At 42.4% G+C, this 13,184-nt stretch overlaps 2 protein-coding genes across 3 annotated transcripts in view; both read right to left on the reverse strand.

Annotated features, from left to right (window-relative positions):
• Positions 1 to 7,314, reverse strand: part of SREBP (Sterol regulatory element binding protein) — a 112,135-nt gene extending 104,821 nt beyond the window's left edge. The window contains exons 1-2 of one of the 2 annotated variants that reach the window (XM_017615236.1): positions 7,018 to 7,314; positions 6,392 to 6,955 (exon numbers count right to left, since the gene is read on the reverse strand). In XM_017615236.1, the coding sequence (XP_017470725.1) occupies positions 6,392 to 6,931 (540 nt within the window). In that variant the 5' untranslated portion in view covers positions 6,932 to 6,955; positions 7,018 to 7,314. Of the gene's footprint in view, positions 1 to 6,391; positions 6,964 to 7,017 lie in introns of both variants that reach the window. The other variant, XM_017615235.1, reaches the window with a different exon arrangement.
• LOC108362300 (uncharacterized) lies at positions 7 to 5,927 on the reverse strand. The gene is made up of 2 exons (XM_017615237.1): positions 1,159 to 5,927; positions 7 to 1,107 (listed from the first exon to the last, which is right to left on the reverse strand). The coding sequence occupies exon 1, from the start codon at positions 5,367 to 5,369 to the stop codon at positions 2,907 to 2,909; it is 2,463 nt and encodes an 820-aa protein (XP_017470726.1). The 5' UTR covers positions 5,370 to 5,927; the 3' UTR covers positions 7 to 1,107; positions 1,159 to 2,906.
• Positions 7,315 to 13,184: the final 5,870 nt, after the last annotated feature.

The following is a 13,184-nucleotide window of genomic DNA, read 5'->3' on the forward strand; positions in this document are numbered from 1 at the left end:
CCCGCCTCACCTGGCCATCTTTTGCTGTGACGACGTCTACTATGATGCCTTTCGGCCAACAGTTTCTTGCCATAGATTCGTCAACAATTACCACTACGTCGCCAACCTTTAAAGGGGGTTGCTTCTCGAACCACTTGGATCTCCGCGTTAGGATCGGCCGATACTCTTGCACCCATCTCTGCCAGAACCTATCCACATAAAGTTGCGTTTGACGATAGCGTTGACGCAGGTCTCCGCTGGTTCCAATTGGTTTGTAGCCTGAGGATGAGCCCATTAATATGTGGTTCGGCGTGAGTGCTTCATCGTCGCACCCGTCTATGGTAACGAAGGTAAGCGGTCTTGAGTTGATCATGAACTCAACTTCTAAGAGAGCGCTACGAAGGGTTTCATCGTTAAAGTTGTGCTCGGGATGCATTCCATTTAACACGGTCTTGATCGACCTTATAAGACGTTCCCACGCTCCGCCCATATGAGGCGCCGCCGGTGGGTTGAAGTTCCACTTAATATTGTCAAATTTGGTCTGGATAGTTGCGTAGTCTACTTGATTCGCTTCGATACGCAAGATATTGTTGGTCGCTTTGAAGTTCGTGCCGTTATCGGTGTAGATTTCTCTCGGTACTCCGCGTCGTGAAATAAAGTTGCGTAGGCACAAGACGCAGGAGCTTGTGTCGAGGCTGTAGGCGATCTCTACGTGGATGGCTCTAACCGTGAGGCACGTGAAGATTACGCCCCAACGTTTTTCTCGATGCCTGCCGACAGCGACGAGCATTGGGCCAAAATAGTCGATCCCAACATAACTAAACGGTCGTTCGAAACTTGCGAGTCTAGCGGCAGGTAAGGGAGCCAGTTGTGGAGGACGAGGTACCGCGAATTTATTTTTGCAGGTTTGACACATTCGACGTACCATGCGGTACAGGACACGCAGTCGCGGTATATGGAATCTCCCTCTTATTTCGTTTATTGCAGTTTCGTGTGATATGTGTTGATACCTTTCGTGGGCGTCTTTAACTATAAGGTAGGCGACGTGATGTTTACCCGGCAGAACCACAGCACTGCGAGCTGCGAGGAATTCGGCCCGACCTCGAACACGTATGACATCAAACTCATCTACAAATACATCAAGCGCGTTTAATTTACTACTTTTTTCAATACTCTTACCGCTTCTTAGGCTAAGTAGATCGTTTTCATACTCGCTAAGCTGCGCCTGAGTTATTAGTGCCGTTTTTGCTGCTTTAACCATTTCAAACGTGACCCTGTTGGGAAGTTCCCGGGACCGAGACCTTGCTTTGACTTTTTCTATGTAAAGAATGAATCTAGCCAGCGCACGATACAGCCTTCTCCAGTTTGAAAAATATTCGAAGTTGATAGTGTGTTTCTTCTGTTCCAGCTTCCGGATATGTAGTAAATGATTTTTCACTTCGCTGTTGTCGACTGGTCCCAGGTCGTCGCGGTAGGGCCACTTGCTTTCATCGTATTGCAAGAATGTGGGACCATTAAACCAAAGGCTTGCGTCAGTTTTAGAGTCAACCTTAGTTGCCCGGTCCGAAGGGTTTAAAAGCGATGGTACCCATTTCCACTGGTTCAAATTCGTTCGCTCCAAGATGTCAGCAACTCTAAACATTACGAATTGGCGGAACTGTCGGGGATCCATACCGAGCCATTTCAGTACCGTCGTTGAATCCGTCCAGAATATTCTCTTTTTTATTTGTAGCCGTGATATGCCTTGTATCTTTGAAGCCAGTCTCGCACCCAGTACGGCTGCTTGAAGTTCCAGACGGGGGATTGATACCGGGTTCAGAGGTGCCGCCTTTGATTTAGCAGCTACGATAGAGACGTCGATGCGGGAGCCACTTTTGACGCGCAGGTAGCATACCGCTGCGTAACCAAATTCGCCGGCGTCTGCGAAGGTATGCAGTTGAACATCTTCAGCGACATCAAGATGAAATGAGTAGCACCTGGGTATTTCCAGTTTGGCCATGGCTGATAGAGCGATCTTCCACTGGCACCATTTTGACTCCATTGCGGCGTCGATCTCTTCGTCCCAATCTAAGCCTGAGCGCCATATTTCTTGGAGTAAAATTTTTAGTGTTATGGTATAGTTAGATAGAATACCAAGAGGGTCGAAAATGGACATTAAGACCTGAAGGATCTCGCGCTTTGTTGGTGTAGTGTCGCCTGCTACAACGTTTCGCTTTAGTCTTGTGAACCTGAGCGCGTATTTGAATACGTCTTTATTTGGATCCCAGTATACTCCTAGAATCTTTTCGTTCGAATTCAACTGCAATGGTTCTTGAGTCCTATTGCAACTGCCTTCCATATGTTTTAAGACCACTGCTGAGTTTGATGCCCAGTTTCGGATATGAAACCCGGCGGCGGCGTGTATATGTTTTACCGTTTTTGCTAGTTGTATGACAGCCTGTTCGCTATCCCCGCTGTAAAGTCGTCAACGTAATGGTAACGTGTTATAGCATCGACGGCTTCCGGAAATTGTTGAACGAAGGTGTTCGCGTTTTTGTCGCGCACATAGTGCGCAATGCACGGAGCGCAGCTTATACCGAACGTGAGGGCGCGCATGACGTAGACGCTGGGTTGGCTAATGTCGTCCTCGTTGTCCAGCCAAAGAAACCTTTGCACGTGCATATCGTTATTAGTTACATTAATTTGGTGGAACATTTCGGCGATATCGCCGCAGATGGCGACCTTTCCGATACGGAATTTCAATAAGATGTCGACTAAAGGGATCAAAAAGTCGGGCCCGCCTAAAACGGCGTCGTTAAGCGCTACTCCTTTACTTTTAGCTGCTGCGTCCCAGACTAGGCGCATTTTCCCGGGTTTATTTGGGTTGCAAGTCACGAATACTGGCATGTACCACACGCGTCCTTTATGTGCTACTAGCTCAGCTGTGTTCAACTTCTTTGCGTATCCCTTAGCCAAAAGGTTGTCGATCTGCTTCTGCATAGCCGTGACGGATTTTTGCGAAATTTGTTGTTGAGGCACACGAGGTGTTTGTAGGCCATTTCGTAGCTGTCGGGCAAGCTGATTTCCTCGTGTCGCCATAGTAGTCCAACCTCGTACCTGTTGTTGATCTTTCTGCACGTTGAGTCGAGTATGGCTAGTTCCTTTTGATCATCGGGTGAGCGCAGCATCGTTGGTTTGGGGTCATCTAATTGGAAGTGCTCCTTAACCATTTTGTGCAGTCTTTCATTTTCGGCTTTGCACGCGCATGTGTGTATGTTTAGGTGCGCGTTCGACGATGAACCGCCACAACGACCTTGTATAGCCCAACCCAATCTAGTTTTCGTTGCTATCGGTTGGCACCAACTGCCTTCTCGAATCTTGAGCGGTACGGCCACTTGCCAATAGTCGGAGCCAATGAGCAATGTCGGCTTCGCGCTAACGTATGATTGTATTGGCAGGCCGGTCATATATGGGTAATCCTTGGTAATTTTCGCCATGTCAACAGTTTGCCTTGGCAGGCCGAGATGGCTCACGGTGTGCACCCCAGTAATGTTAAACGCTTTGTTATGCTGTATGCCACTGATCTTTAACGAAGTTCTCACGGATGCATCTTCATTACGGGTATTGTCACCAGTCCAGCGAAGGCATAATGGATCGGGAACACCTGTCATGTTGAGTTGCTTGAAGATTTTTTCTTCGATGAGGGTTACTGATGAACCTTCGTCTAAAAATGCAAATGTATCAATATAGTTTCCGTTACCATGTATACGAACCGGCAAGATGCGAAAGTAGGGAGAAGACTTTCGCTTGGCGTCGTCATGTGAGTTAACACTACCGCTGGCTGTCGCGCTAGGGTACTCAGGGCTGTTTTGTGCGTTCAGGGCCGTACTTGCGTGCAGGAGCGGGTGATGTTTGGCTTTACAGCCGTCCACTCCGCAGGTCCTGGGTACGAAGCATCTGCGTCGGTGGGCGTTAAGGCATTGGCGACATAACTTTAGCGCACGGACAACATCCCATCTGCAACTTGAACTTAGCTTCCTAAAGTCCTCGCACTGTGCCACTCGGTGTCCACCAGCATTACAGTGGCTACAGGTGACATCTCGTTGTGCGTTGGTTGTTTGCATGTGCGTGTTGACAATCCCGCCTCTTTTCGGAGTAATGTATCCGACTACTTGACTCGCCGCTTCAGCAAGTGCATAGAGCCAGTCACTAAATATTTTTACTATTGGCTCGTGTTGTCCTTTCGGATGCATAGCCCAAGCAAGCTTGTGGTTGTTTGGCAACTTGTCCACCAAGTCTTTCACTAGCGTAGGGTTATTCATATAAGCCCCCATGCGGCAGGATTCCATTGTGGAGTATACGTTGCGCACGCAGAGCGCAAAGTCTATGAGGCCATCTAGTCTGTCTTTTATAGGTGGAACCCTTTTCACCTTTTCGATTAAATTCTCGATTATTAGCTCTGGCCTGCCGAAGCACATACGCAAAGTTTGAATGATTTCCGGGACCATTGCCGGTAATAATAGCTTGCTCTGAACCATTTCCCTGGCTTTACCTTTTAAACACGCTTGTAGACGCATTAGATTCTCAGCATTTGAGTAGCCTGCGATCTCTGTGCTGGTTTCAAGGCTACTAATGAACAGGGGCCATTCCTCCGGGTGGCCATGGAAATGCGGAAGCTCCTTTGGAATGGCTTGTCGTGCTGCTATTTGCGCAGGTGTTGGGGCGGTCCTCATGCCGGTGCCATGAATACTCGTAGCCAAAGTTCCTTGCGAATGTGATAGAATATCATATTTTTTCTCCAGATAACTTTGATTAATCTGCCTCTCTTCTTCTAACATGGCTAGACGTAGCTCTAACTCTGTTTCATTTGGCACGTGGCGGTCTCCTGTTTCGGTATGTAGACGAAGGTATTGAGGTGAGGCAGTGGTTGTTGTTGTCACGTAGTTTGAACGTCCTGCAATATGTGGTGCTGTCACAAAGCGCGGTGGTACTGGCAAATTGGCTGCGGAAGCTGATGCCGTGAGGTCCAGCGGTGTGGTAACCAATTGATTGGAACCACTCGTATGTGTTGCTGTCCCAGCGTAACCGTCAGCTGTGCTCCATGGCGTTAAGCCGGACGGCGGTGCATCCTGTGTAGGTGAGGATGTTGCTTGCAAGAAATGTGAACTAGGTCTTGGTATCATTTCGCTGCGTGCTTTGTTCGAGGGAGCTGCAGCACCCGTAGTTGCGGTGGAAGTTTGCGGATTGCACTTGGCGCAATTCCAGCTCTCGTCTTCTATTCCGCTGTTAACCCCGACACAGGCGAAATGGTACCACTTGTCGCACTGGTCACATTGCACCATACGGCTGTTATCCTTTTCGCTGCACTTGTGGCAATTGAATTCTCCGCTTGAGTCTCCTTGATTTTCCATTTGGAGTTATTTAATAAGTTATTTATAATGTATAATGAATACGTGTACCGCGGTATAGAAAATGTTTTTAAAGAATTTGTTACTTCACGAGCTCGCCTTTTATTGAAACAACTTTTTTCAGTAGTAATTAATTTTATTCTTTTATCAAAGATGACTATACTACTTTAAAAACAGTTGTTTCTTTTGGCGTTTGCAGACGAACTGTCCCTTAACGAACGTTATTGCCTTTATATTATTTTATCACGCCACCATATTTACAGCAAGTGTCTTGTGTACAATAGTAAGGGAAAAACATACATCAATGTGTTTGGAAATATACCGCTTATGTCTATGTACCCACTAAGAAATCTTACGTATGGGTACCCACTAGGAACGGCGGCAACAGGTATTTTTTACATTGAATTGCGTCATTGAATTGTTTAATGGTTCTTGTTATGTAATTATCCTAGAATGTTTAATGTGTTAAATTTTTACATTAGTACAAAGCCAATTGGCGTTCAGCGTTAAGCATTAATAAATTAAATTAAATTAAATTAATACAATTTTTGTAAAACTACAACAAATATATAAAGTATAAATATGCCAAATTAAAGGGAATCTAATTTCCTATTAAATGAGATCAAAATTTTCAAAATCCATCCATTTGTTTTTAATAAATCTTGAGTTCAAAAACAGCTCATTTTGAACTTTAACCTTTGATAATTCTTGTTCATGTTGTCTCCCAAAAAAAAAGGATACCGTTATACCCAGCTCATTGATCTCTATCGATCCCAATATTTTTGTGTTTTAATTTGAGATTTGGAGCCAAACTGCAATTATGCCAAAAATACTGGCCAAGTATATAAGTCCAAATTGTTAAATATATATTACTTTCATTTATTTCTTCAGAGTTGGGTCTTCTTTAATAGGAAAATTCATACGGCTTATGACCAGATTCATACCATGTAAACGCACCATAAAGATAGCCGTAACGTAAAACCTGAACTGCTAAAGGAAACCATAACGCTAAAGAAAATATTTACCTTTTCGGTCTGATTTGTAGTTTTGCCACAAAAAACACCCAAATCCACAGACTTTAAATTGGTTCGGATATTCATTTGCTCTTTTTCCAGTTTATTAGATTTACAATATTGATCAGCATTAAGATGGCGCTCCTTACTTCGTAGAACCGGAGCTTTCAATATCACCTCTTCAGGATCAGGTAGCACAGGTTGCTTTTCATTTATTTGGATTTCTCCAAGATGCAATGTTCCTCTTGGTTGTTCTACACTCAAATTGTACATGGATCGCAAGTTAATAAAAACTTCATCTGGCTGTAGGTTGGATAAATCTAAAGCAGTATTGAAATTACAACCCATTAAAGGATCTGACGAACTCATGTTGTTAAACTCTTTATTCTCATTAACATCTGCAAACCCAGTATTTGGTGTTGCATCTGAAGGAAATATGAAAACATTTCTATCATCTGACGGTGTAAGTGAAACCATTCCCGGCTTGTTTGAAGATTCTATATCACATTCATTAGTTAAAGTATGTGTTACTGATTCATCAGATAAATCCATTCTATCAATATCTTCAAAGAATGTCTGCATTTCTAAAAAAATATGAAAATTTATATTTCAAATACCCATGGCTTTTTTTATCTTACCAGTCGGAAGCAAATCCTTTATAATATTCAAGGAATCCCCTTCCTTGAAAATGTCTAAGGAATCGAATGCTTCGCTACAAGCGAAATCGATATCAAGAGAGTCATTATCATTGTCTGTCATGTTGGCGATAATTTCTTATTAGAGCCTTTAAAACTATACAGTTCTGCGCTACTCCAAATATGTGGTTTGTACTTTAATACTTTATTCTTTCTAATAATTAGTATTTATATTAAATCATACGATATGCAGAAGACAGCAATAGTCGAGAATAAAGGTATCGGTTACTCATGTTGGGGCGATACGAGTACCGGTTACATAATTTCGATACTTTTCATGAGTACTGAGTAGTATCGGGAATTTGATACGTTATGCCAAGTACTGGGTAAGTATCGCGGATACCAAAAATTATCGATGTTTTAAGAACTTTTTTAAGGAAAATAAAATTTAAGATTCATATAAAATATTTGGGTTAGCTGGCTTTCCACAACAACGGCTTTTTGGTGTTTTCACAAAACTATCACGAATTTTGCCATGAAATTTGGCGGCGATGTAAGAATCGTATAATTTTACATTGGCTGAATTTCTTTATTCATTCTGAACGTTTGGAATAAACTTTTTTGTTTACTTATTCTTTAGAACGTTCCTGATGATATGTTAACGTATATTTCAAACACATTCCGGCTGTGAAATGTCAGCTCCCTGATAAACAAAAAATTTTCGGGTTAAAGTGTCACCGTTTTTGAAATATTTACATTTTTTCGAATTTAAAAAAAATCGTGCCTCTTCAAGTGTTTTCTTTAACTGCAACTACAAACCGGGCAATACTTAGTAAATTTTTTAACTAAAATACTTCCAGATAGTTGCCTCTCCATACTCAAATGCAATGTAGTTAAAATATATTAAGGAACCATCATAAAATTAGGACTATTTCTGGATTTTTAACTTTTTGATATTTCTTCCCCCACTTTGACTATCTCGGATGAAAAAAAAAATGTACTGAGCTATAACTTTACATTACATAAAAAAATTGCACATTTCATAAAGATTTCAGAAAGGTGCCACACTTAGGGCCGGTTACTCAATGTCTGGTTAACACTAATCTCCGGTTAAACATAGTTACCGACTTCCTGTTATATGCATGGAGTCGAAGTCGTCGATAACGATGTTTAACCGCAGATAAGTGTTAACCAGACACTGAGTAACCGGCCCTTACTGTTTCGAATAGAAAAAAAAGTTATGGCCGCTTTTGTGGGTAAAGGACTGAGACACGCTAGAATGTATTTAATAGATTTAAATTGAATTTGGTCTTGTTACCGTCAAATGACATGCTAAATAGTACAAAGGTACATTATTGCCTGCTCCTGACATTATTTTGTGTTACTTACCGGAATTAGTGAAAGTGGATTTTGTGAAATTGGACCCTTCGAACATTGTGTTATTAATACTATGACAGAGAACACGCAGTATACGTCGCATGAATATGCGGATATTCACCTAATTTACGGTGAAGCTTGCTGTAATGCCAGAGCTGCTCAAAGACTCTATGCAGAGCGATACCCCAATCGTCGACATCCGGGCCGTGAAGTATTCGCCCGGACCCATAGAGAAATATATGAAGGTAAGTGATTTTTACACCTTTCTTGTTTGCTTGCTTGCTAACTATCATTTTTCACTTTTTTAAGGTCGCATACCTGGAAGGCGTGGCGGCGAAACAGGACATCCTGCAACGGTAGATGTTGAAGCTGTGTTAGAGGAAGTGGAACTAGGTCCATCGACTTCAGTGAGAACGATGGAAAGACGGACGGGAATACCAAAAACTACAGTTCACAAAACTTTAAAAGACCATCGATTTCATCCCTACCACATTCAACGTGTTCAGGCTCTACAGTAAAGAAATTACCTGTCGAGGGTTAGATTTTGCCGTGAAATGTTGCGAATTCATGCATCAGACCCCAACTCTTTTAATAAAATAATTTGGAGCGATGAATCATCATGCAAACGTGATGGTTATTTTAATTTACATAACCTTCACAGTTGGCAGATAGACAATCCTCTCGAAATGAGAGAAGATCGTTGGCAGTACCGGTACAAAATAAATTTTTGGTGCGGTATTTTTAATTGTCAGATATTGGGACCTGTGGAACTGCCGCCAACGCTCAACTCTCACAGTTATTTAGAGTTCCTTCAGGAACGGCTTCCAACTCTTTTGGAAGATGTACCCTTAAACCTGCGGCGAAGACTATGGCTGCAAAATGACGGGTGCCTTGAGTTTAAGATCTCTAAAAGCGTCTTTTCTTAAAAGGTGCCGAGCTTGTATTAGAGTAGAAGGTCGCCAATTTGAGCATATTTTATCAATAAATGAATAAATTTTTCTTCAAAAAACTCATGTATATCTTACTTCACGTGAACCCATCCTTCACACAAAATATTGATAGATGTAGCCCTTGTTATAGACTCTAGTCCGAATTCCGGTAAGTAACATAAAGTAATGTCAGGAGCAAGTAATAATGTACCTTTGTACTATTTAGCATGTCATTGGTCAGTAATAAGAGCAACTTAAATTTAAATCTATTAAATACATTCTAGCGTGTCTCAGTCCTTTACCCACAAAAGCGGCTATAACTTTTTTTTTCTATTCAAAACAGTAAGTGTGGAACCTTTCTGAAATCTTTATTAAATAAGCAATTTTTTTATGTAATGTAAAGATAAAGCTCAGTACATTTTTTTTTCACCCGAGATAGTCAAAGTTGGGGAAGAAAATATCAAAAAGTTAAAAATCCAGAAATAGTCCTAATTTTATGATGGTTCCTTAATATAGTTTAACTACATTGCATTTGAGTATGGAGAGGCAACTATCTGGAAGTATTTTACATAAAAAATTTACTATGTATTGCCCGGTTTGCAGTTGCAGTTAAAGAAAACACATGAAAAGGCACGATTTTTTTAAATTCGGAAAAATGTAAATATTTCAATAACGGTAACACTTTTACCTGAAAATTTTTTGTTTATCAGGGAGCTCACCCCCCCACCTACCTTCCCCTAAAGTTTGGCACGTTACTTTTGGGACACCCTGTATAACGAAAATTTTTGATAAAAAACCGCGTGATTTTATATAAATCAATTTTTTTTTTATAAAAATCAATACTTCAATAAATAATAAAAATTTTTAATAAAAAATCGCACGGCCTAAACCGCAACCGCCCCTGTGAGATAACCATTCTAGTAGCGTTGGATCTGTCACAGGAGTTTGATACCGTCAACCACTCCACGCTGCTAGAAAATATAGAGGCCTCCTCTCTCCCACAGAGGCTCAAACGATGGTCTACGAATTATCTGAGTAATCAACACTTGTCAGTAATGTTTAGAGACAAATCGAACAAACATAGAAAAATAAAGCAGGGGGTTCCACAGGGTGGTGTCCTTTCCCCATTACTGTTTAACTATTATATTTCCAAGCTTTTTCAACCACCAGTGGGAGCCTCCTTACGCTGACGATTGTTCGATAATGGCGTATGGGAATGGTATTGATGAATAGTGTTCGAAAGTAAACGGGTATCTCTCGGAGCTTTCTCGCTTCTTCACTGCTAGGAGCCCCCTACAAAATCCTCCGCGACCTTGTTCACCACCTGGACGAAGGAGGTCAACCAACCGCTGGGTATTCACGTTGATGGCACACCAATTCCAACGGTGAATAACCCCAAATACTCGGAGAAACTTTCGACAGTCTGCTCTCCTTCTCTGCGCACGCAACCGTAATTGTCAACAACGTACAGAGCCGCAACAAGGTTCTCAAGTCGCTAGCCGGCAGTACTTGGGAGAAAGAAAGGGGAACGTTGCTGGCAACATACAAGGCAATTGAATTGAATTACGCAGCACCAGTGTGGTCACCGGAGACTAGTAGGACGCAGTGGATGAAGCTGCAGACGACCCAAAATACTGCACTTCGGACAGCAACTTAATGTCTTCTGATGTCGCCAGAACACCACCTGCATAATGAGGCGAAAAGGCTCGCCATAAAGGAGCACAACACAATGATCTGCAAGCGATTCCTAGCAGGGAGCCATAGACGTGGACACCCGAACAGACACTTGCTTGCAGAGGAGCCTCGCCAAAGCACTTCAGGAGGCACCTATATGAACTGGCGGACGAATTCCAGAGGTTTATAAACCAACCCCTGAACCCGTCAGCTTACCGACAGGCCTTGAACGGCATTCACAGGGAGTCAGTCTTGAGTTATGTAGACTCCAGACATGTAATGCCGTTCTAGGCATACAACCACCTGACGTCGATGAGACGGAGCTTCGTCTGCCGCGGGAGACTAGAAACACAATAGCCCAACTTCGCTCTGCAGGAGGTTAAACTCATACCTAAGCAGATTAGATGCAGATATGCCAAATGAGTGTCCAGCATGCGGGAGACACCCCACGACTCGAAACATCTCTTCGTATGCGCGGAAAACCCCACACAACTAACGCATTTGTACCTGTGGACAGACCCCATTGAGGTTGGACCGTTATTGATACTTCTGTTAGTTGAGATTGACGACAACGACTGAGATACTAACCGATTCCTTATAGTTTCTTTGAAATCTTGAATGGTTCTGTTTTGGAAAGCCAGTCGGGAAAATATTCCTTGAGTTTGGTCCAAATTTGAACAAAATAAAAATTAGGCCGTGTAGAGAAGCCTTTTCCGATCTTGAAAGTGGAAACCACAGAGCGCGGAGTCTTCCATATAAAAAGTTTTACCTTTTAAAGTTTTACCAAGCAAATTTCATTTAGAGGACTCCCTTAAACTCTTAGAGCCGCTTACTCGATGTCCGTTTAGCTCTAATCTGCGGTTAAACATCGTTATCGACGTCTTCGACTCCATACATACAACAGGGAGTCGATAACGTCGATAACTATGTTTAACCGGAGATTAGTGTTAACCAGACATTGAGTAACCGGCCCTTAAAGTCTTAAACCCTGTAAAACTCGTAAGCTTACGAGGCTTTTATGGGAACGCCCCCTTTGTGGAAAGGTGCGTAAAGTGACTGTTTGACAAGTCAACCAGGATTTTACGAAGCAATTTTTGTTTCGTAGTATTTCCAATAACATCCCACTATTGTGTCTCTTATCACTCTTGGCTAAAATGCAATTAAAATGACGAAAACTAGCGAAAAATTGGTCAATAAAGTTAGTGGATGAAATACATTCATTTTAGTCGCGTGTTATTCTTTTAATTTATTTGCATTATTTTATCATATATTTTAGTATACAAACTTCGGCCCCTCGGCAACACTAAGGTTTACGACGTCGTTTGCGCATCAAATTTGCCTCGTAAATTTACGAGGGGCTCGGAAATAGAGCTCCATAAAAATTTTGACAGTTCTTTTACAAGGCTCGTAAATTTACGATCTTTACGAGGCTTTTACGAGTTTAAGGGAAAACCCCTATTGATTACATTTAACACTGGGATTCAGTGATTCACCCTGGCATTCAGTAAGCGGTCTCTAGTCACTAATAGTGACTTTTGGTGGTGAACTTGGATTTTGAGACTATTTGGTATTCAGTACGCTATCTCACGTCTCTAGTCTCAAAAATAAGTCACTAATTTGTCAGCTGGCTAAGAGCCGGCTTATTTGTTTCCATTTTATTTAAAAAAAACGCGAAAATGACGCGAGGAAATTTGTTCAACAAGAATTTCATTAGGAAATAAACCAAAATTCTGTAATATCACAGGTTAGGTTAGGTTAGGTTGAAGTGGCTGCCAGTGACCCCACTAGCACACATAGGCCCTTGGTTGTGGGCCCGTTGTGATACCACGCGGATCGTTAGAAACCCCCTACTCAAACCATCGTGTGGATTTCGCGAAACCCAGAACTTGCCGTATGCCTACTTCGGCTATGTCGGTTAGGTCCTCAAAGAATCCTGAACCCATAAACTTTTGTCTTCTTCTACAAAGTGCGGGGCAATCGCATATCAGGTGCCGCAAGGTTTCCGGCTCTTCTTCATTTCTGCAGCTTCTGCAGAAATCGTTATGAGGGATCCCTAACCTCTCCGCGAGCCTTCCGATAGCAACATGGCCTGTTAGCAGACCCACAGCTGCGGCTAGGTCCCCTCTGCTCAGCATGAGGAGATCCTTCGACCGCTTTTTGTCCCATTTTGGCCATGTAAGCTTCGTCTTG

Source organism: Rhagoletis zephyria, unplaced genomic scaffold (assembly GCF_001687245.7).
Source record: "Rhagoletis zephyria isolate East Lansing unplaced genomic scaffold, Rhagoletis_zephyria_1.1 Rzeph_scaffold_00981, whole genome shotgun sequence".
Classification (NCBI taxonomy): domain Eukaryota; kingdom Metazoa; phylum Arthropoda; class Insecta; order Diptera; family Tephritidae; genus Rhagoletis; species Rhagoletis zephyria.